General features: G+C 46.7%; 1 protein-coding gene across 16 annotated transcripts in view; it reads left to right on the forward strand.

The window, feature by feature from the left end:
* The window catches only part of PTPRT (protein tyrosine phosphatase receptor type T), a 1,106,784-nt gene that overhangs the window by 284,177 nt on the left and 798,733 nt on the right, over nt 1-23,874 (forward strand). For all 16 annotated transcript variants that reach the window (XM_084776217.1, XM_084776209.1, XM_084776218.1 and 13 more), the window contains exon 2: nt 18,229-18,354. In XM_084776217.1, coding sequence (XP_084632343.1) covers nt 18,229-18,354 — 126 coding nt within the window. The remainder of the gene's footprint in view (nt 1-18,228; nt 18,355-23,874) is intronic.

Here is a 23,874-nt window from a genome sequence, read left to right on the forward strand (position 1 = left end):
GGTTGGCAGATGCTGGGCAGGTCATGCAGTGTCTCCGTCAGAATGTGGCATGAGGGCCAGTGAGATGCTTCAGAGGATTCAGGTGTTTCCAGGACAATCCTGGACACTTGGCTTTGATCCCTGGACCATGGAAACGTGGAGGAGAGAACCAAGCCCATCACATTGTCTTTTGACTGCCACATGTGCTATGTGGCACCCTTTCACAATATGTACATGGTGGTTTTTTTTCTTATCACATTAATAGAAACCCTAACGAAGACACATCAGCATCAAGAAGTGTGCCATGGCTACATGTAGTGATACTGGTCACTTCTGGGGACAGGTGCCTGTCATGCCTATCTGCGTCCTGTGAGAGTGTTGCTGAGCCCCGAACCCCACGTTACTGTAGCATAAACTTCAGGTTCCTCTCTGCCACATTACTTTCCGAAGCCCAGAGAGGGGCCTGACAATTTGTTCAGAGAGTCACATATTTTATAGACCTGTCAAAACCATGATCAAAACTAAGATCATTGTCGTGACAGTTGGTTAAGCCTGCTGTATGATTTCCCCTCCGATTTGCTTTCATCATACTTTTCTTTGGAGAGTGGAAGGCGAGAGGTGAGGTCTTTGGAGGAGTCAGAGTATGTCCTGGAATATACAAGTAGAAGCCAAAACTTAACCGGGGTTAATAGAATAAGCACACACAAGTGTGCATGTGTGCATGCGTGCATGCGTGTGTGCCTGTGTGTTTGACCACGGACATGCTGGATGCCGTCAATGCATGGCTTATTTATAATCCCTGAATGCACAAGTGAACATACAATGATCTGCAGTTTTACAGCACGTAGGTGAAAGAGACCTCATAGATGAGAGTACCAAGGGTCCTAAACCTGTAGAAACAATGATGCGAGCTTGAAGGAAGGTGGAAAATAGCTACTAATAACAGAGACATAGGTCTAGACAGAGAGCTCGGCAGGTAAAGTACTTGCCTTACAACTGTAAGGACTGGAGTTCGAATCACAAGAATCCATGTAAATGCCAGGTGGGCATGGCTGCTTGCCTGAGGATCCACCGTGCCGCTTGGCCTCCAAGACTAGACATATCTATGAGTTCTGGGTTTGATTGAGAAGCCTTGCCTCCATGGATAAGGTTGAAATGTAGTTGAAGATGACTCCTGACATCAACTTCAGGCCTCCACATGCATATGTACCGTCACACACAGGTGCCCACACACATGCAAAAACATGCATGGACTCACAGGCACACCACACACACACACACACACACACACACACACACACACACACACACACACGAAAACGAACAAAGTAAAATAATGATGAAATATTAATCAAGCTGCAAAGGAGGACAATTTTAATCTCTATGTCTAAAAATAGGAAATTGTGAAGCTATTGTTATTGAGAAATAACCCAGGGACAGCACCCAGAAAATCAGAGAGAATGTAGTTACTAGCGCTCTGATCTTTCAGGATAATACATTCCTTGTAGTGGGTTTTGGTTACTAGACATTTTTCTCGTGGTTTCTTTTCTCATTTTAGATACAGTGTCTGTTCTGAGTTCATATTCATTTTCTTGAATATTCTGGTATCTTTGGTAAAGACAGACACTTTACCAAAGTCTTTGTCCTTCAAGCTTCACAAAACTCAAAATTCTTCTGGAAGAGCCTCAGAGTTATCTTTTTCTGATGAGAAATCCACCCTGAGAAAGGGTAAGGGACCTGTCCCAGGTCCTGCCTGGGTCATGGGCTGGACAGTGTGCACGAGCATGGATTCTTCAGGTGTCTCTTCACCCATTGTATGTACTCTGCTTCCCAGCAGGGCATGTTGCCATGTGGGTCTGCTGTCCTAGAGTTGAGTCCAGCTGTGTCTGCTGATGGACAGGGCTCTGGAAGACCAGGGAGGGCTCTCTACTCAGCCTTCTTCACTCTTCCAGGTCTTTCCATCTCCAGGAGGTGCTCACGGGCGTGGTGACTTACAGAACGTATTTCTCTTGCCCTGGTCTTAGAGCTGAGTCAGCCTCCCAGGGTGAGCAGGACAGGGCTCGTGGTTGCCTGTGGCTTGGCACGTTGCGGTCAGTACTGATCTTCAAAGCCATTTTGCTGTTTTGCCCCCTGTTCGTTCTGCTCTTGGCTCTTGCCCTTGCAGGGTGAGGGCTCTGCTGGATGCCCCTGGAGATGCCCCCTGGAGAACTGGCTTACAATGGAGAAGCAGGAGAGCCCTTCATGCAAAAATAGTGTCACAGGTGACACATCCTCCTCTCCCTAGATTTCCTATCCCAGCTGACAGACAGTCCTGGATCTTCTAGAATTCATTCATTCTTTTCATACTGAGCGCTTCTTTTAATAATGGATCAGGTCACGTGTAAGTTCTAGGCACTTTGAATAGGCCCAGATTGTCTCATTTGTTCTGACCCAACGAGGGACAGTGTCTGTGGTCTGTCTGCTGCTTTTGATTCCTTTATTCCCCTCAGCCGACATTGTGGTTGGAGGGCTTGGCGTGTGGACGTTTATGCTGCTCTTGATGCTGCGTTTTGTGTTTTATTTACTTTTCCTGAGATTCCTTAAGAATCTACAGATTTTCACCTAAGCAGGTTATCTTTTCATTTTCTCTATTTCTGTTTCTTCTTGTTTTAGCCTCTCTCTCTCTCTCTCTCTCTCTCTCTCTCTCTCTCTCTCTCTCTGTGTGTGTGTGAATTTGTATATTTTCTTTTTTAAAAAATTTATTCAGATTTCATCCCAATTATTATCCCCTTATTTGCATCTTCCCATTCCCTCCCTCCCTCCCTCCCTCCCTCCCTCCCTCCCTCCCTCCCTCCCTCTTCTGCCCTTTTCCTCTCTCCTAGACCTATGACAGAAGGGGACCTCTTCCCCGACCATATGACCCTAGCCTATTAGGTCTCATCTGGATAACCTGCTTCCCCTTCCTCTGTGTGCTGCTGGGCTCGATTTGATCACTTCCTCTTGGTGAATTTGTGTTTTTTCATGTAGCAGTCAGAGGTAAACTTCAGGCATTAGTCCTCAGTTTACTGTTCATCTTATGTTTTGAGACAGTGTCTGGGTCTTTCACTAGCCTGCCACTCACCAATTTGGCTAGGCAGGGTAGGCAGCAACCCTGGGATCCACCTGATTCCCCACCACTAGGATTACAAGAACACACCACAACACATAGGTTTTCCCTATAGGCTTTGAAGCTTGGACTTGGGTCCTCAGGGCTGTGCAACGAGATCTTTTCTGACCAAGCCGTCTCCCAGCCCCTTAATGAGGACATGCAATGTGTTCTGGTTCACGCTCATACTCATCTCATTGAATGTCAACAATGCTTTCTGCTTCTATTTCTACTGAATCCATTTTTATACATTTCTGATTCTTATTTTCTTGCTAAGGATTATATTTCATAAGTATAGGTAGCAGATCTCAGGGAAAGGAGAGAGAGCATCTAAACCAGGTCTTCTGTTGAGACCATCGACATGATTATTTCCTAATCACTAGATGTGGTATATTTCTTTACTTGAGTGTGGACAGTATGGGAAAAAAACACTTACTCTATTAATTGATTAATTTATCAATTTATCTAGTTAATTCTAGATAGGGGTTTAATAGTTTTCCTGTAGATTTCCAGCAAGGGTCTATCAGGAAAAGTTTGCGATTGGCATCTCAAAATTTGTCTCAGTTTCTGTAGTTGTATCACCTTTCCTACCCATCTTCTTCCCCATGTCATTGCTATGCTAGATTCTTTTCACACTCTCTGAGAGTTTTCCCTGTTTCCAAGAGTTTTGTGGTCGTCAGAGTGAGGCTCTAGGAGAGACAGCCAGGAACTTCCAGCCAGGTGCATTGCATCTTCAACAGCACGTACACAGCCGGGGTCACACAGCCAGATGCTGGCAAGGCCAAGTTCTTAATGCAGGCCTCTTTTCTCCCCGGCGAATCCTCAATCTTCAAGACCACCTGCCTCCATGTGCTGTCAGGTTCTGACTTATTATGTGATTTAGCGAGTGGCAGCTTTGGTAGAAGTTCATTTCTGTTTCGGAGCTTTTGCCCGAGGTGAAGTCTTGTTGGCACGGGCTGAACTTCTGCTTTGGGCCTTTGCAGATTAAAAAAAAAAGAAGTGCACAGAGATGGAAATTGCTAAGTGCTTGTTCTAGAGATGAGAAATGTATTTGTGTGTCCCGGACGTGAGCTCTCGGAGATCTGAGAGGCTGAGATGATGTGGGTTTGAGGTACTGGCTCTGCTCTATGCTTAGGCACCTAAGTGAGCAACCTGCTTGCCTTTTGAAGTGTTCATCAAAGGCCACTTCTTTAATCCTTGAGAGAGTGCTCCCTTTGCGTTGGCACCTGCCTCTAGGAGTTTCACCTCCGCAGACAACCGAAGTGTCACTATTTGAGAGTGGACGGTCTGAACTGAGAATAAGCTAATACGCTTGTCACAACAGTTAGCCTCATCATCCTTGAGACCAAGATCCATGGGTTGATCAAGTATTGGCATCTGGGTGATTTAAGCTTCAAATTATTTGAGGTCTCTTTATCCTCTGTTCTTTTAAATCCTTTATTCCACATTTGATGCTCATCTGAGAGGTCATGGGAGATGAATCCCATCTGGCTACCCCAGGGTGAGTTGCCAAAGCTGAACTGTTTGAAGGGAGTTTCTACAACCAATTATATTTAGGGTAATATCCAGATCTCAGTAAATATTTTATCTGGGTAGTGATCAGTTTGGTGATTTATGGAACTCTGGATGCTATTACCAGGCTTAATGAATGTATGGGACCTAAGTCTTTACTTTAGGTGATTAAATGTTAATGTACTTATAAAATTAAAGTACATGAACTGGTATCTATTAGCGGGCCCTAGCTGTTTCTTAGGCTTTTGTATGTATGGCATTGGGAAATAGGCAGATTATGGCCTCTGGGGAAAGAAAACTTCCAGAAAAAGCAAGCAGAGGGGAAGTGGACTGGATTCTGAAGCTGTTAGCATCTCAGTTTCCTCATCGTCACAGTGATTAATTCCTACACTGTGAGATGTCAGTTACAATCAGGTAAAGCCATGAAAAATGCCTGGCTTGATGCTGGCACCATAACATATGCTGTTTAATAAGGATCAGTTTCCATAGTGAGCTACCTAATGGATTTGTATTAAATATTGAAAGCGTTCTGAGAAGAGCCTGAGCAGACACCTCCCTCACTCTGTTTATCTCTGTGCTTCACTGTTAGTCTTCCCAGCTCAAACGTGAGCTCTGTGCTTCACTGTTAATCTTCCCAGCTCAAACGTGAGCTCTGTGGAAAATCAAGGCCCATTCCTGTTTGTCTCTGCCTTTTCTCAGGTGCCGAAATAACACCTAACACACACCAGACAGTCCACAGAGGACTAATAAATGCAAGCATGGGTTGAGTAAATCCAGAGAGCAGGTTTATAATGAGGACAGCAGATTTCCAAGCTGCCAGCTTCCCTTGTGTTTCTACACCAGAGGCATATGATAGAGTTCACAGGGCTTGTGTTTGGGTTTGAACCGAAACTCCTTCTAATCATGGCTCTGTCAGACACAAGCAAGTCATTTAACCACTTTCCACCTCAGACTCCCACTTTGCTAAACTGCAGTAAGTCTCAAAGAACAAATCCAGGCAAGTTGTCAGGGCTGGTTTAAGGTAGTCTTTATAAAGAACATGTGGGGTGGGCGCAGAAGGCTGATATTCCCAAAGTGGGATTTGAGATCACCTTAAGTGATCTGAGGGTAATTCCTACTGGGGACTTCCAATTCAGAGGTCACCTTTCCAGGACTTTCTCTTCCTCTTCCTGCTCCTGGCTGGGTTACCAGACTCTCTTCCAGGTAACTGAAATAGTCACCCCTTTCACTGTGGAGAATAAACACTGAACAAGAAGCAACCTTGGGGAGGAAGTGTTAATTTTAGTTTACAGTTTGAGGAGACACAGTCTAACAACACAGCAAGGAAGTAGAGAGTGGGCAGGAAATGGGGCCAACCTATAAAACTCAAGGTCAGAAACAAATTATATATTCGTTACCTTTTCCTGGTTTTGCCTCCCTGATGCTTCCTTCCTTCCTTCCTTCCCTCCCTCCCTCAGTGTTGCTTGAATTTTCCTTAAACTACAAGGTTCCTGAGTATTCAGTGATGAGTAAAACTGGACATATGCTTCCTACCCTAGACTGGTGGACCTTGCTCTGGACAATAGTAAATGGAGAGTGTAGCTAGGGCACAGGGACAGCAGCCTCATCAAACGTGAACGCACTGGCATGGCAAAGAATAATTAGAAAGGTAAGCCTATTTTTTGTCTGAGTATTTGAGAAGTCTTCTCCGGGAATTTGAATTTTGGTGGGGAATCGTTTAGAGTGAGCCTCATGATGCTCCAGTGTGTGGGGTGATCTGAGCCGGAGAAGCTAGAAGTGCAAAGATCCTGGGAACGCTGGAATTTTGGCTTCAGCATCTAAAGATTTCTGTAGCTGATGCTAATGCTGATGCTGATCCTAGTACTGGTACTGATGCTGATACTGATGCTGATGCTGATGCTGGTGCTGATGCTGATGCTGATGTCTGTCCTCTTCTTACCCCAAAGTATGGAAAGTTTTCTCCCCAAGATGGGGCATGACCTGTGCTCTTCTCCATCTTTCACCGCTCCCTCTAACTAAAAATGAAAGAGACATCACTGTTGGGTGGGAAAAGATCAAAGATGCTTTTCTGGCAGCTGAGTGAGCAAAGGTCTGGCCAGGGTCCAGGGCTTCTGTGTTCTGCCCAGCTCTGGACTCCTTCTCTTTGAAGCCTTTGCCCATTGTCTGTTTACCCACCTGTAAAATTAGGAGCGGGGCCAGATGATCAGTTAGTCTTTATGTTTGAGCAGGCAGCGGGATCCTTGTGTCTGCTCCTATGCTGTTTTCAGGAAGAATGTATTGCCTGTTAGCAAGGGCTACTTTTCTGGCTAATTGGATTCTCTCACTGGGCTGGCTCTCAACTTGAGCCTTCCTTACCTGTTGTGACTGAAGGTGACTCTTCTTTCCCTAAGCCTCATTCTCTTGCTGACAGGTTGAGGCTGAGAGCATGTTTTCCATATTCTTTATCGACCATCACGGTATCCATATATAAACTGGTACTCAGGAGTCTTCGGCAGGACAAGAGAAGGTAGAGATCCACTGCCACATGACACTGTTAGACAAAGGCCAGGCAGTCCGTATAAAGAAGCTGATCTGAGGCTCTTACTTCTAGTGTATCTGGGTATCATGAAGGACGATACAGCCATGTTCTGGAGGGTTGAGAAGTCAAGGGGTCCTAGGAGAGGTCTTGCCAACAGCCTCTGTTACAGGTGAAGAAGTCTGGGACACGGAGACTGTCTTGTCTGAGGTCATCCAGTAGCAAGTTCTAATGGTGTCGGGGATTACTGTGTAGTAAAGTGTCTCTCCATCTGTCCATCCATCCATCCATCCATCCATCCATCCATCCATCCATCCATTTAGGACACACAGACAGACTCCGATACAGCTTCTCTAATGCTTTGCTTTAAAATATTTTACAAGGTAAATACATGTAAAACAACCTTTCCCTTTTGAATTCACACATGGAGATTACATATTTATGTATCAGGTACTTTACTTGGAGCCTACTGTGTTCCAGGTACTCTTCTGAGTCTCTGTAGATATTAAGTTCATCCATTCCTCCCTCACAACAATGCTAGGAGGTGGAATCTATGAATATCTTAGGCTTACAGATGGGGGAAGTGAGGTACATGGAGTTTATATTGGCCAAGGGCAAACAGTTAAGTAAAACAAAAGAGTTTAATGGCTGCCTCAAGGGTCTACAACCTTAGCCATCCTTATGCTGTATCTCACTGAGCTAAGGGCAGCCTCCCCCAATGAAGGGTAGTATGTTTGTGAATCACTAATCTCTGCACCCATCTTAAACAATGGAACCAGAGCCCAGCACAAGGGTACAAGAAGGTTAATTCCAGTTTGAGGGCATCACAGCCTCTGTGGTCCCCATGGTTTTCCCATGGGGCTCTGCAGCCTTGGTCTCCAAACACACCTGCCACTGCTCTCAAAGACACTCAGCACCAAGGTTGTTATTCTCCCTTGAAATCTCCTGGCTAGCTCCTCTCTTTGTTGCTTTCATTCCTAGACACAGCATAGAGGGCCATATTGCTGCCCAGACCCTCATAAGGAAGAACCTGTAGATCAGATCAGACACTATTTCCCTGTCCCTCAGAGAATGTCCAAGCCATCAGAGAGGCAGCGTCTTATGTATAAAAAACCCACCACCCAGAGGCCTCTAAAACGTCTTTTTTTCTATTAGGACTATTGTTTCTATCTGTTGAGTCCATGAGCATTTGACATTGGATGACTTTATAAAACATTCTACTAATTGGATTTGTTAAAGCAAATAAATCAAACACTAATTGGAATGTGCCCTGCCATTATTTTTGCTTACTGAATTAGATATAATGGTGTGAAGGCCTTCTTATCATATTTGTGCACTTATTTAAACACCCCCCTGGCACACACTTCTGCAAATTCAATTAGATATTCAAAAAAGAAATTCAATTTATGCAAGGCTGGTTTACATTCATTCCGGGGGCAAGACTGGGCTCCCCACGATACGCTGCTCACGATTAATAAGCCCTACTTAGATCCTGCCCAGCCTTCAGAGCATCTGTTGGCACAAGGGTAGAATACGAATGACTCGGGGGCTGGAGCTCTTTAGAATGTGTGTGTCCACAGAACCACAGAACGGGGTTTACTTCCTGGGCCTGCAAACTGTAGTCACTGAGGCCCGAGCAGCTGGCTTAAAGCACCGCTACTGCTCTCTTGATTTCTTAAGTGTACAACGTGGTATTGTGTGATGTAGATTTGTGCTGGCTTCACAAAGTTTAGAGCTGAGCCTTCCTTGGAATTTGTCTCGGTTGGCTGACTCGGTTTTGATTAGAGTTCAGCTATGCTGTCCACCTGGCACTAGGTGCGTCCTCTGCTCTGGCCTCGGTCTTCTCGTCTGTGTAGTAGAAGCACCAGCTTCCCATCCGCGAGGTGCCTTCCTAAGCCTGGGTTGTTAGAGATCTTCACTCCATCAGCCCCTTTCCCGAGGGCCGGATGTGTGACGTCAGAAGACGATGGACATGTCTCTCCACTTCCTCAGAGAAAGGAAGAATTGCACTACATCTAAAAAAAAAAATGGGAGGGGAGTGTCAAAATCACATTTCATCAGACACTCAGGTGACGACTTGTGGGACTGCATTGAAACTCAGTGAGCCTGTTAACATTGGGAATGCCATGCCACTGAATTAGGATGGTAGGCTGCACTCCGAACCTGAGTCTTCCCTTGCTCTTGTGCAGTGCACGGATGCTGATGGGTTTTGCGTTTGTAAGTAGTTAGGAAGATAGAGGACTATTTATTGTTATGGCGGATCATGCACGGTTTTAGGTACAGTGACTGCTGGGTGTGGTAGTGCATACCTGCAAACCCAGAAATACGGAGGCAGAGGTGGGAGAATTGTACATTTGAGGTTGGCCTGGATTATTGAACAAGAGCTTGTCTCAAATAGACTATATTTCATTCATTATTCATTCATTCATTCTTTTATCCATTAATCTGTTTGTCTATTTGTGTACATATAGAACGCAGACATGCTCACTCTTTACACATTGCACTTTCATACTTACAGTGACTTGCTGAGCACTAGCAATAGATCTTGGGGCCATTGTGATGAGCAGGACCATAAGGTAGCCCCCGAGATTCCTGACCGCTGAGACATCCTCTGCATGGCAGTGTGCATATAGTAGGCTTGCCCCACACCTCGGTTATGTTAGCAACAAAGGTGAAAAACCGTCAGATGTAGTTTAGGCCCCAAATCATTTGACGGCACTCAGGACAGAGTGATAATCTTGGATGAATCTGCTGTGGCAGGTGAGTCCCTCAGAAGAATGAGACCCAGCTTTAAGGAAGAGGTTGAAACAGAAGGCATATGCTGGGGTCACATGGTCTGGAACTGTGGCTAGCATTGGTAGTCTGAGAATGCCTGCTGGGCTTAGCTAACAAGACAAACAAGACCTCAGTTCTGCAACCTAAGGGATTGGATTCCACCAACAGTTATGTGAGCTCTAAAGAAAATCCCAAGGTCCAAAAAGTTCTGCAGGCACCTGGTGTCCATCCTGGGAGAATAGAAGGCGGCTTTGCTGATTGCTGCGCTTGTGCCTTACAGATGCTGCAGATACCAACTAGGCATCTTAAGGCGCTGCATTTATGGTGATTTAATGTGAAGCAAAGCAGAACCAATGTGCTGCCATGGTCCTTGTTTTGTCTTCCTCAGAATCTTGTGTTGAAGTCCATATGTGGAATCTCTACTTCCACCATGAAGACAGATCTTGTGGAAAGGCTAGGTGGGGTCACTGGGGTAGGGGCCGGCCTCCATAGGCTAAGGAGCGGCCCCAGAGGTAATGCTGTTTTCCTGCAAGCATGCCAAGGAAAGGCTATGTGAAGATCTCTGAGAAGGCGGTCAGCTGCAGGCCAGGGAGGAAGTGACCCCAGAGCTCCCCCCAGCCAGACCTTTGGATGGAACTTAAGTTTCCAGTGCTGTGAAGTAAGAAAATATCTGTTTTGTGCAACTCAGTGTAGGGCATTTGGTTATGGCAGTGTGAGCGGATTAAGACAACCCGCAAAGCTGATAATATCTACTCCTTGGTCCTTCATGGAAAATGTTTAACACCCCCTTCTGGTTAAAAATAATAAAAACTGGGTGTGGCTCATCAGGTAAGTGCCGTTTCTGCTTTTGCAAAGGACTTGCACAGTGCCTCACACCTACCTGTAAGTCCAGCTTCCAGGGATCCAATGCCTGCTTCTGGCTTCTGAAGGCTCCACACACACACACATGTACAGACATGCTTGCAGGCACTCATAAAATAAAAAGAAATACATCTTTAAAAAAAACTATGTTGGCCATCTCTCTCTCTTTTTCTGGTTCCATCTAACCATGTTGCGTTGGTTTGTATAGGAATGGCCTCCATAAACTCATGTGTTTGAATGCTCGGCCCAATATGGGCGTGGCACTATTAGTAGGTGTGGCCTCATAGGAATAAGTGAGGCTTTGTTGGAGGAAGTGTGTCACTGTGGAGACAGAGCTTTGAGGTCTTATATACGCTCAAGCTATGCCCAGTGTGGCACATGGTCTCCTTCTGCTGCCTGCGGATCCAGATGCAGGACTCTCAGCTCCTTCTCCAGCACTGTGTCTGCCTGCATGCTGCCATGCTTTCCACCATGATGAGGATAGACCTAACACCTGAAACAGTAAGCCAGCCCCGAGGAAGTGTGTTCCTTTATAAGAGTTGCCGTGGTCATGGTGTCTCTTTGTAGCAATAAAAACCCAAACTAAGACGCATGTGTTCTTGCTGTATCTGGAGTATGTGCAGCTCCTTCTGTGTTTAGTGTGATCTGGCTGTTCATCAGTGAGTGATACATGAAGCTGGAAGCTGGTGCTATCTTCCAGTGAGGTACCTTCCTGATTGATTCTGGACCACTCCTCCCCGGCTCCGTCTCTGACCCTACCCTCTGCACCACGCTCTCCATGGCAAGCAGAGCCTACTCCTGTGCCTAGATCTCTAGACTTGAGGACTAGCACATTGTAGCCCTGGAGCAGTGAGTGATTTGGCCCAGAGGGCTTGAAGACCGGCTCAGGACTGAGGAAGTGTAGCTGCCTCAACCAGCTCTGTTTAAAAAGGAATGGAGAGATGGCTCAGTGGTTAGGAGCACTGTCTGCTCTTCCAGAGGTCCTGAGTTCAATTCCCAGCAACCACATGGTCACAACCATCAATAATGAGATCTTGTGGACAGTCACGCAGGCAGAACATTGTGTACATAATAAAATAAATATATTTAAAAAAGAAAACAAAACAAAACCTTTAAAAAAATAAAAAATAAATAAAAAGGAATGTAATCACTCTGGTGACCTAGTATAATGGGTTAAGTGTGTGTGTGTGTGTGTGTGTGTGTGTGTGTGTGTGTGTGTGTGTGTGTTTGTAGACTGAGCAAGTCTGAGTTCAAAGTCAAACTTTGCCATTTGAGGTTTGTGTTAGTTTCTTCATGCATGACATGGACATCAATGATCATGCCTGGCTTATGCAGTGACTGTGATAATTAAGTGACTATTATAGGCAAACAGCACCAAGCTTAACACAATGTGCTGTATACATCATCAGATTGGCATTTGCTCCTTCAATAGCGTTCTTTTCCTGTGCTTTTACCCCTTTTACTCGCCACAGTTGGTCCTTAGCAGGCTCATCTCCCCTACACCTGTTGCTACAACTCGAATCTCTCCCACTGTTGCTTCTTGTCCTATCTGCTACCTTACGTCATCTTCTCTCTTCTAAGATGGCCCGGTGGATTCTCCTTAGCGCTTGCGTTGGCTTCCCCTCTCTCTAAATTTGAAGTCTTCACCTTTACAGAACCAGGATAAATATTCTTAAAAGGCCCAGCCTGACTTCGGAGCGCTCAGTCCCTCCCCTAACTGGAAGGTTCTCTGAGTTCACTGTGACCCCCTAAGAGAAGGCACAGATGGACTGCGTTGCCTTCTGAGGGCTCCAGCCTGGCACTTCGCCAGGAATAAAGTCCATGTTAATGTATTCAGCCACTCATTGAATAAAGCTGCGCTGTGGCTGGACTTTGGGTGGGACTCTTGGATCTTTGGCACGCGGGCCTGGAAAGACACCACCCTGTGGCCTCACATACCTCACATTAAGCCAGAGTTGTCCTCTGAGCTCCATGAACGCGACGCTCTGAGAGTTCCTAGAATGTTCTGTTCTAGATGTGTAGGCCAGGATAGGAAGTGTTTCTTTGCTTCCCCCATGCCAGATCACCTCAGTTTCCTCAGGTCATCTTTGTCAACACCATGAGTTCACCGTCAGCGGTACTTACCACGTAGCACAAAACTGAAGGCAAATCTGTACCTTTTTAAAAATAATTTTCCTTTTTTTTTATGTTTGACCTAGTTTCCTATCTTCACTTGCTTCACTGCTGGATATTAAAGGCACCAGCTTTCTATTCTAGAAGCAGCAGGGTGAGACTCAGAGTCTGAATATGGAGTGTTCTAAAAGAGGCCTTGCCGGAGCCCTGGGAAGCTTCGGTTCCGCAATGGATGCCAGGGCGAACGTCCCGCCTCCCCTGTTTCATGGGTTTGAGCTGTTTCTAGGGGTCTGCAATGGTGCATCTGTAAGATGGGATAGGCATGGCGAAGGCAGTTAGCAGTGTATGGGAGCCAGTGTGGGCAAGGGCTGCACACAAATAGCTGTTAGTAAAAAGGGCTGTCCCTGCTGTTATTGCCAACTGTGGCACCATGCTTTTTCTCCAGCTGGGTAAGCCCCTTGGGAGTTCTTCGATGAGATCCCATTGTAGAGAGGGAGAGAGAGCGATGTCCCAGAGCAAGAACCGACAGATGACGATCCCTGGACAAAATGTGGCCTCCCTCCAGATTATGTGTAAAGTTTCAAGGGAACAGAGCCACGCCTGCTTGTTTCCGTACATCCTCTGCTTCTGTGTTGGCTATGGTTGCTTCTGTGTTACAAGGGTGGCGCTTAGCAGTTGTGATGGAGACCATGTACCCACAAGGCTAAAGAGATTTACTATTTGGTCCCTGGTAGAAAAGTTGGCTGAGCCCTGTCTTAGAGAAGGGTATTGAGGTTTTCGGCTTCCATGTGCAAACAGATTTGCATATATCCACACAGCTCACATACAGTGCCTGGAACACGGCGGAAAGGAACAAGTCGTTCGTCCCCCTTCTGAGCTTAATTCTGTTCTGGAATACATAGGATCATATCTGAGAAATGCAGAGGCAGGCACATTTATATTTTTATTGAATTCTATTCCTCTCTCATTTTCAAAAGAAGAGCTCATGTTTAAAAAAAAATTCTGATTGGCACTATAAACCTTATTTATGCTTTAATGTCTCCTAAAGTATGTATCCAGCACTATGTTTACTCCCTTACAGATGCTGATAAGCTATACATTACCAAGTCCAAATGGATTTTCAAAATCCAATTTCCTTGCTACAGTCTTCCATTTCTCTGTTGACTTTTTATGTTTGACTTGCATCAGAGCATCTGGGGGATTTTTTGCCACATTTTGACCTCAACCTGCCCAGTGAAATAGCTCATCTGTTTAAGAGGAGAGTCCTTGGGTGGTGGCTGCCTTTCCTTGTCGTCCTATGATTTTTGTGCATCTCCATCAGGCCTGGATGGTGGCTTTTGGAGATGGCCTGAGCTAGTTCCCGGGGTGGAGGTAGAGGCAAAGGTGTTATATCCCCCTCCGAATGACTGTGCTAAGATTGACATCAGTTGCTTGACACCACTTGCTCCTTATGTCTGAATGAGGTCAGCATCCACACGAGGTTGTGGAGGGATTATTTCCAATCGTATATCTTCCTTAACTGGCCTGCCACAAACGCCTACAGAGATGGCTAGGCCTTTTGTGTTATGGTCTCTAGGGAAGACAGAGAGATGCAGTGTTTGGATGATCAGCATCACCCGTATGAAGTCCTAAGGCCATGGGAGTTGGATGAATGTTTGCTGTTCAGGGTCCAGGGGAGCTTGGATTTCCTCTCTTCTCCTTTCTTGGTGGCTCCTAGTGTCCACAGCACCATGGCTCGTTGCCATTTCTGCATCTCTATGGCCCCTGGAACTTTCTAGTTACTTCTGATCCTCTAGCATACTTAGAAAAGGACCCTAATGGCCATCTTGTTCCCGTATACCAGGAACTAAAGGCTCAGAAGTGAGAATGGATATGTGTTAGGAAGTTGCCTCCGGCGGACTATGTCACCTGCTGCCGACCTTGAGTGCATGACCACCCAGAGTCTTTCTTCATTTGTTGTCTGAGAGGAAGAAAATCGTCCGCAAGTATATATATATATATGTTTTTCCGCCTTAGTCATTTTAAGCACATTAAGTCTGCATCAATCCACATGAGCAGGGAGCAGGCGTGTCTATCAGTTGGTATCGGGCCACAGTGGTTTGTTTTTCCTGATGAGTGTGTTTGGGTGATGCTATCAGCTTATATTGAGAAGTATTATGAGAAGCAGTCTCATGAGACTTGTCATGCACTCCCTGTGTGGATGGAGTTTCAGATAAGGATGACTCTTCATTACGGGATATGATGTCCGTCACGGATAGTCCTGCAGAGGCACTTGTCTGATCAGTGTTCATGGACCGGTTGTCATCTTCCTTGAACGGTTTGGCTTTTATTATAAGAACACGGTGTCCTGTACCTGGGACACTTTCCCTATTGATATAGGGTTCCAGGAGTTCAGAGCTGGGCACAGAACCACATTTAGGCAGATGAGCACATGGGCAGGTGGGACGTGTGAGCATGGGTCCTCAGCTGCCTCCCACCCAGTTTGCCTTTTCCTCTGCCTGCCCTCAATGTCACCATGCTGTGTATGCAGCATCTGGGCTTATCAGGCTGATGCAGCTGTGTGGCGAGCAGTTAGACAGCCTCTCTGAAACACGCTCTGCTTTCTAGGTTTTGCACAAAACACAGATGGGAACTCAACTTCCACTGCTCGTATTTCCTTCTTTGCAGAGAATCTGGCCCCTCTGCAGAAAAGTCCTAACCATGTGCCGGGCTGAGATGTGTGTCATGTAGTGGAGCCCAGAGGCCTATATCTAGAACTCTCTTGTGGAGGGACATCAGAGATATGCATAAGCTGTGACAAGTGCTGTCTGAAAGCAGGGTCTGACTATCCCAAGAAAGAGTAGCTCAAGATAGAATAGGATGCGGCCCTTGACTGCTCTATGCAAGCTCTTCTCGCGTGAGCTTTCTGCTGCCACTCCTTCCTTCTTTGATTGACATCACCTGCAGCCTCAGCCATGAAGGCCCTGGCAGTACCAGAGGAACTGAGGACTGTGCGCCTGTCGCTTAGAGGTTGGCACGGGGGTGGGGCCATTGTAGCGCAGCTGTTTCCACTTCACAGTTAGACATTTTGTATCACTGCAACCACTCCAACCTGCGCTCTCTGTGGTGCGTGTTTACATTTGTCATTTTTTTTTCCAAGACAGGGTTTCTTCTCTGGATAGGCTTGGCCATCATGGACTCACTTTGTAGACTAGGCTGGCCTCGAACTTACAGCGATCTCCCTGCCTCTGCCTCCCAGAGTGCTGGGATTACAGGATTGTGCCCACATGCTCGGCATTGTAATTACCTTTTAACGTGCTTGTTTATTGCTGGTCCACCTCACTAAGTTTCGCATGTCTCTAGAAAAGCACAGTACAGCCACTGCCAGCACTGTGTCCGTTCTTTAACAGGAGTCATTGTTGAATTAGCAAGTAACTACTGGAAAGCGAATAGCTTTCTCTCCTCTTGTCTCACTTACCATCCTTTTTTTTTCTCAGAAATTTCCCGCTGGCCACACTGCAGATCTCAGTTTTTCTTGTTACTTTTTGGACTTCTTTACCTTTTTGTTCCTCTCAAGATGTTTGTGTCATTCCTTTTCTATTTAATGCAAAGCGCTCCTCAACTCCTGCACCTCCCGAATGGGTTTGGCCCTCTGTTGCTCAGCTCAGCATTCACTGGGGTACCGCCTTAACCTGCGTAAGTGACTATTAACAGCATACATTAAGCTGGGTGGTTTATAAACAATAGAAAATTTTCGTTCACCATTCTGGAGGCCTGGAAGTCTACAATCAAGGCAGCAGCGTATGCAGGGTGTGATGGCAGCTTGTTCTCCATAGATGCCTGCATTTTATTTGATTTCGCTTCATTTATATATTGTTAGTTTAATTATCATACAAAGTAATAGGTTAGATTATAACATTTTCATATATACTTTGTTCTCATTGGTCTCCTCCCCTCCCCCTTCTTCTACCTCCTGTTCTTCTCCTTCTGCCATCTTCCCCATAAAAGGACCTCTTCTGCGTTCATGTCTTACGTATTCCATTATCTTCTTCTTGGCTCTCCGTTCCTCACAATTTCTCACTTGGCAGAAGGGGTGAGCATGCGCCATGAGGACACGAAGCCCCTACATGAGAGCCGAACTCTCATAAACTAATAATTTCCTCATTTCTCTCCCCCCCCCTTAATACCACTTCCTCAGGGTTGAGTTCCAACATAGGATCTGGAAGAGGATGCAGGCATGTGGCCTACAGTGCATGTGGCTCAACTTGCGATGGGGGCATATGGGAGCTGGACGCTAAGGAGACAACAGAGGCAAGAGGTGGGCTAGGATTGAGTGGGCGTGGATGACCAGCCAGGAGGTCACTGTAGGCTCAGGCCAGCAGGTGCCAGCTCCTTTTTGGATCAGGCTGTGCATCCTTCCTCCTGCCTTCCAGTTGTGACCCTCTTCCCCTCTCCAGGGCCATGTTCATTCTCTCCTTCCCTTCTCTTTTTCAGAAGAGTGGGCTCCTGCTTCTGCGGTCACAGCAGCTGTCCGAGTTGGAGCCTCCATTCTAATCCTCTATCTCTTTTGATGTCACCTTGAGTGGACTTACAGCTCAAGCATATGCTCATTTTATCCTTGCCCAAATCAAAGGGACACACCGTAATGTCCAAGGATGGATGGTTTGAACTTTAAGGGAGAGTCTAGAAACACTCACTGTCGACTTTCTCATCTTCCAAACACATGGGTGTCTAATTCCTTACCCAAGTCCAGGAGGCATGGGCTTTCAGGCTACCTGTACAGCGAGGAAGGCGGGGGATCCAGAGTGTGTTCTGTGCTTGCTTTTCATAGTTCATCCATTTAATGACATACCCTAAGGTAGATGTTCCTTTCCACATTGCAGGTGAGAAAAACTGAGATCCTCCGTGGGTGAAACAGGTGACCCCAACTCACAGCGTTGTAGAGCTGAGGTGTGCTACAGTCCCGCTGCCCCCTGAAGTTCCTGTTCTTTTTGTGTCATCCCAGCACCCTTTGCCTGTTGCAGGAAGCAATTACAGAGGCATGCCCCGGCATTCATTTTTTCTACTTAGAATGAGACGTTGGTGTTTACTTTCTCAGGCAGGAAGATTGAAATCAACATAACGAGCCTTATTAACTTTCTTAAATAAGGGGGCTTGCAGATGCTAGCGCCTTTCCTGGGAGCACCAAAGCAAATAGAAAAATCCAGTTTGCCTATATTTTTTTTTGTGGTTGTTTTGTTTTTCTGTTTTTCCTCCAACACCTCTTGAGAGGTTAAAATTCAAAGCTCTAAATGAAGAGCTGATGGAGCCGGGGTAATGAGCCACAGTTCATGCATGTGGCCCAACTTACCTGTCTCTCTTTTATTTGTAGGTGGCTGTTCTTTTGATGAGCACTACAGCAACTGCGGGTATAGTGTGGCTCTTGGAACCAATGGCTTTACCTGGGAGCAGATTAACACGTGGGAGAAGCCAATGCTGGACCCAGCTGTGCCCACAGGTATGTGATCCATCATGTTTGGGGCTGAGATAGAGGGGGCTGTCTTTTGCAGTGCCTCACGGGGGGGAAGGACCTTGTTATGGATCGAGCTGTCTGGGAGGACAGTAGGTTGATGTATAGGTGGTGAGTTTCCCATCCCTAGAAGCGTTTAAGCAAGGCTAAGTGAACTTCTTAGTTTGGAGTGAGAGTCACAAGTTATCAGGATCCAGACGCCTTTGGGATTTCCTTTTACTCTGAGACCTTTAAGCTCTGTGTATTGGGTATCACTGAGTTTTGTTCTGGGGCCAGACAACAATGGCATTTTAGAAAGAAATGAGTTCACTTCTTCCCGCTGTGTCATATGGACGTGGGTTGTACACATACATCAGAGGATTTCCGCCGTCATATTATCGCCAGCCACCTCGACGACTGTGCTGACTTCCAGAATACCAAGCTTATTTAACCAGGGTAAATTCTTGACGGATGCCTGCATGAGGCAGGCCTGTGCGAGAAAGCACCTGCTGGGTTTTAGGGGATGTGCTCAGAGGAGATATACACACACTCTGGAAGACCATGGTCAGAGTTAGTGACTCAGGCAAGGCATGTAGGCAAGATTGCCAGGTGATGTAAGCCTGGATGTCCTAGAGCTCTGTGAAAGTTACGTTCACTCTTTTGAGCAGTGGGAAAGCCAGCTGGCTGTAGGACATGAGAGGGCATTGTCCGTGGAGGCTTTCTGGCCAGCGACTCCCTGCAGCTCACACACTGTCTTGTATTCCATCAGGCGGTCAGGCCTCCCTGTGGCTCACCCTGTTCTTTGGTACTTCACTCTGGCCTTAAACACTAGTGTGCTCTGGGCTTGCTCTGTACTCTACTTGTGGATGGTCTAACCAACCCCATTGCTTCAGGTTCTGTCTGGAGACCGCTTATTCGGCATTTGTGACTCCCGCTGCCATGTCCTCTGGGGTCAGGGCGTCTAGGATGCCAGTAAGTGGAGGCAAAGAGGATGCTCAGGAGAACATGGGAGAAGAAATGTCCTCTGACTTTGAGCTTGGTTCCAACACAGGGACCAATCCTGGCTGGATTGTTATGGTTCCTACTAAGGTCATGCACTGTGTTGTATATGTTTCTCAGAAGGATCAAGAGTTTAAGGCTATTGCAAAAATAAAACAAGGAAGAAAGGAAGAAAGAAAGAAAGGAAAGGAAAGGAAAGGAAAGGAAAGGAAAGGAAAGGAAAGGAAAGGAAAAGGACAAGCCCGAGGTACTAAATTAGGCATTTTCCACTAAGTGAGATCTTAATTGGCCTAAGCAGAAGTGTCAGATGTCTCAGATGTCAATGACTAAGGCAGCATGGGAAAACTATGACTGTTGTCCTGTGTGGATTTTAGTGATGCCAACTTCATTCCTGTAGTGTCCAAGTCATTCATCCAGTTAGGACCCCAAGAGCCCCAAAATACTTGGTCTCCCCTCCTGTTCTCTGTTTCTGCTCACTCTCTAGAAGGATTCAGAAGCCACTGGCTGCACTTGTCCCTCCCACGCCCCGCCCCCTGGTTTCTTCACCGTAATGTTTCCACCCGTGTCTTAGGTTTCTTTGCCTAGACTCTCACTTTCTGTTGCAGACCACCTTTGCGTCTCTCTTGGGTACCTGGGGGACTTTTCTTTCGGGCTCCTGGAGTCATCCTCTTTGAGTGTAATCCCCACTCAATCTCCAAAGAGATCCCACCGGAACATATGACTGTCTATTCCCCCTTGCCCCACTTCATCCCTCTCCAGCCTCTGTCTTGAGGACTTTTGAAGTCTTCTGCTGCTCCAAGACCAAGGAGCCCCCACTTCTCCCCCAAGACCCTCACAGCTTACCCCACCTCACCTTCCACTCTCACGCGTTCTGCTTCCCCTGAGCTTGCTTCACGTTGGCTCCTGGAAGTTGCCAGAACATTCTGACTCCATTGCCTCAGGAACTTAACATACAACAACCCCAGGGAGCCCTTTGTTCTGCCTTGCTGTCACCACTTGCCACTCTCTTTTCTCCATTCAGTTTGGGGTGGCTCTTGGTAAAGATCCTCACTACGTTTGTCACGTTTCTCCCTCACACACATGGTGACTAATGTTCCTTGTCCTCAGGTGAGAAGCCTATGTGGTTGGGGACCACAGTAGCCCTGTTCACAGCATCATCTTCAGCACCTGTGAGATGCAGTGTAACATACGGATATATGGAGCATCCATGGGACAATGTGCTGGAAGGGTGTGTGGATGGGTCCCTTACTCGAGGTTATTAATGAAGGCACGAATGACAGTTTAAAGGCCTTTGGCACTCTGCTTCCTGATCACATCCATGTTGACCTTCCCATGTTACAGATGAGAAAACCAAGGTTCTGAGTAGCAACCTGGTAAGATTGCTGCCTCCTCCCCTCTCCTACTTCCCCTCCCTAAGGCAACGATGATTGCTTCTAATCTTAATTTTCTCAGCCCCTTATGATAGCGGAGTGTCATTTTGTAAATATTGGATCATGCTAATACAATCTTCTGAGCATTCCTAATAGAGGCATCTGATAGTGATCGCTGAAATGAGTCTGTCAGGGGCTCCTGTGGCTCTCACTCAGCAGCCCCGCATGCTGCTCAGGCTGAGAGGCAGGGAAGCAAATTTGGATTAGGAGACACTGTCTTCACGGGCGGGCAGCGGCTGAAATCTCGTTCATGTTCTGTAGTCCAGAAGCTTCCGCCTCTCCTGCAGTCTAGCTTGCGTTCTGTTTATTCCGATGTTCATCGCCCATTTATTGATCCTCTCTGTGTGAAAAGCTCCATGTCCTACTTGCCCTGGGTGGATCAGATCATGTCACGCCGGAGCTTAATCACTTTAGTGGCTTGGCCTTTAAATAGGCTGTGATTGACAGGCTGTTAGGCCTATCAGGTTCTGGGCCAGCTCATGTCATCTTCTTTTCAGGCACTGTTTCTTACCTCTCAGTGCTCAGGATACCTTGGCTGGTTTTGGTGACTGGATGCGTCATGTTCTTCTCGGGCCTAGGACTGTTGAACATGTTCCTTCTGTTCACTGGAATGCCTCTCTCCACCCCTGACCATTTTCTTCAGGCCTCGGCTCATGAAGCTTCCCATAGAAAGCTTTTCTCCCTGCAGAGCTGAAGGTTTTCTTGGTTGTCTACTTGTAGCATCCAATTCTTTGCTTTCTTTCTTTCTTTTTCTTTTTCTTTTTTTTTCTTTGTGTGTGTGTGTGTGTGTGTGTGTGTGTGTGTGTGTGTGTGTGTGTGTGTGTTTGTTTGTTTGTTTTTGAGACAGCGTTTCTCTGTGTAGCCTTGGCTGTCCTAGACTCACTTTGTAGAATAGGCTGGCCTCGAACTCACAGCGATCTACCTGCCTCTGCTTCCCGAGTGCTGGGATTCTTTGCTTTCAAAGCCCTCGCTATGGATCGATCCTGTGTTAGCTTTGTAACTGCTGCAAGAAAACACCTCGGAGAAACAGCTGAAAGGAAGAAGCACATATTTGGGCTTATGGGTTTGGGGGGTTCATGCCAAGGTGAGGTGGACCCATGGCTTTGGACCTGACACAGAGAGAGGATCTCTGCCTGCTTTGAAGCCAGGAGGCGAAGAGAAAGAAAGAGGAAGAGCTACATCCTCTAAAGTCATGTCTTTAGTGATGGTAGTCCTCTCGTCTGGCTTGGTTTGCTCAGTTTCCCACATTTCCTAGTAGTCCATCGAGTGAATGGCTTAACCTATCAGTGAACAAATCCATCGGTTACAGCCCTCCTGATGCAGTCACTTCTCCAAATTCCCACTTCTGAATGTTGCCCCGGGGACCAGTCCTTCAACACACGAGTCTGCTAGGGATATTTCAGACCCAAACTGCAACACACACAGCAGATCAGCTTCTTCCAGATCTATGTCAGAGCTGCCAATGTTGGCATCTGGAAGCTTTTGTTTTTCTCACTTTTCGTTGGAAAATCTGTGCAAGAGCTCTCTGGAGATCACTAGGTGAGTGTGAACTGTCTGCCTAGGCGAGCCTCAGGTAAGCTGCCCTACACCATTTGGGAATAAAAAAGTAGAGGCACATACGATCTTGTGCCTTCCTCAAGCCCACTGGTACCCCAATGCTACCTCACAAAGGGGAAGCTTCTAGCAGCTGGTCTGGCAATGAGTCAGATAGGTCAGAGAAGTTTCTCAATTCCCAGGATGCACTGCTGCCTGAGAAAGCTTGGGAGCTTCCTGCAGCTCTGCTCCCTGAATTCAGTATACCTCCCCGCCCCCAATCATACAATTCTTCATCTATTCCTTGCAGAAGCCCTTGGGCTAATATTCAAGGCTTCAGATCTGCTTTCCATGCCCCAGGTCTGCGGCTCTATCACAGAGGAATAGAGTCAGGGGTACAACACCCACAAACCTCTCACTAAGGCACTGTCTTACCTAACTGCAGCTGCCACAGGTCCTTAGCCTTTGCCTGCACTAAAGGTTTCCACAGGGTTGTCCTGAGGTTAATCTAGAGAGCATCCTGCAGTGAGGGGAATAACAATGCAAGCACTGAAGGTGGGGTGTGTGTGTGTATGTTTGTGTGTGTGTGCATGTCTGTGTGTGTATGTGTGTGTTTGTGTGTGCGTGTGTGTATGCATGTGTGTATGTGTGTGCATATGCACGTGTGTGCACATAGGCCAGTAGGCGTACGTTGGTATGGTGTGTGTACACATGTCTGGATGTGCATTTGAAAGTCAACCTTGGGTATCTTTCTCAGTTGCTTTCCACCTTGTATTGTTTTGTTTTTTTAAACGAGCTTTCCTTCTTTTACCTGTCTAGCAGGCTACAGGCATCTATCTGCCTTCGTCCACCTCCCCAAGGCTGGGCATGTGCAAACACCCTGAGCTTTTGTATGTGGGTTCTAGATCTCTGTCTCAGGATCTCCTGGCTGTGGTCCACATGGCAAATGCTTCACTGACTGAGCCAACCTTTCCAGCCCCGTGTATCATTTTAAAAGGTTCAAGCCTGAAAGCGGTGAGGTCTGGGAGGTTCCCTGTCATGGGTATAGGACATTATTTAGGCATCAAGAAAGAAGTAGGGCTGACTGTCGCATCACACATCTGTGTAAACAAGAAATTCTGTATCTATTTCTCATCGCCACGTCAACTTGACTCTGATTCTGATCCCACGGGGAGTTGGTTTTTAAATTTTAGCCATTTATTCTGTGACTATCTTAATACTTGTGCCGGTCATTGGCATTTTCTCAGGAAGATTTTCACAATTGCCCTCCATCCCTTCATGACTCTTCCACTTCTCCTCAAGGCCAGGCGCCCTATTCTAGGTCCAGCCAGGCCTGGTGCCCACTCAGCATCCTCTGGCCTGTTCCCCCTTAAGTGCTTCTGCAAAGCAGATGGCCTAGCAGGTCCTTCTCTGAACCTTTCCAGGATGGGACACTTCCTCCCTCCCCTGCTTAGCTGCCCCCAAATGCAGCCCTGTCAATCCAGCCTCTCTGCAGCCTATGGCAAATGTTCTCCAGTAAGTTTAGACTTTCGAAAAATGAAGGAGAGGTGAAAGCAGCCATCACTTT

Source organism: Acomys minous, assembly GCF_964271855.1.
Source record: "Acomys minous genome assembly, chromosome: 3".
Taxonomy (NCBI): domain Eukaryota; kingdom Metazoa; phylum Chordata; class Mammalia; order Rodentia; family Muridae; genus Acomys; species Acomys minous.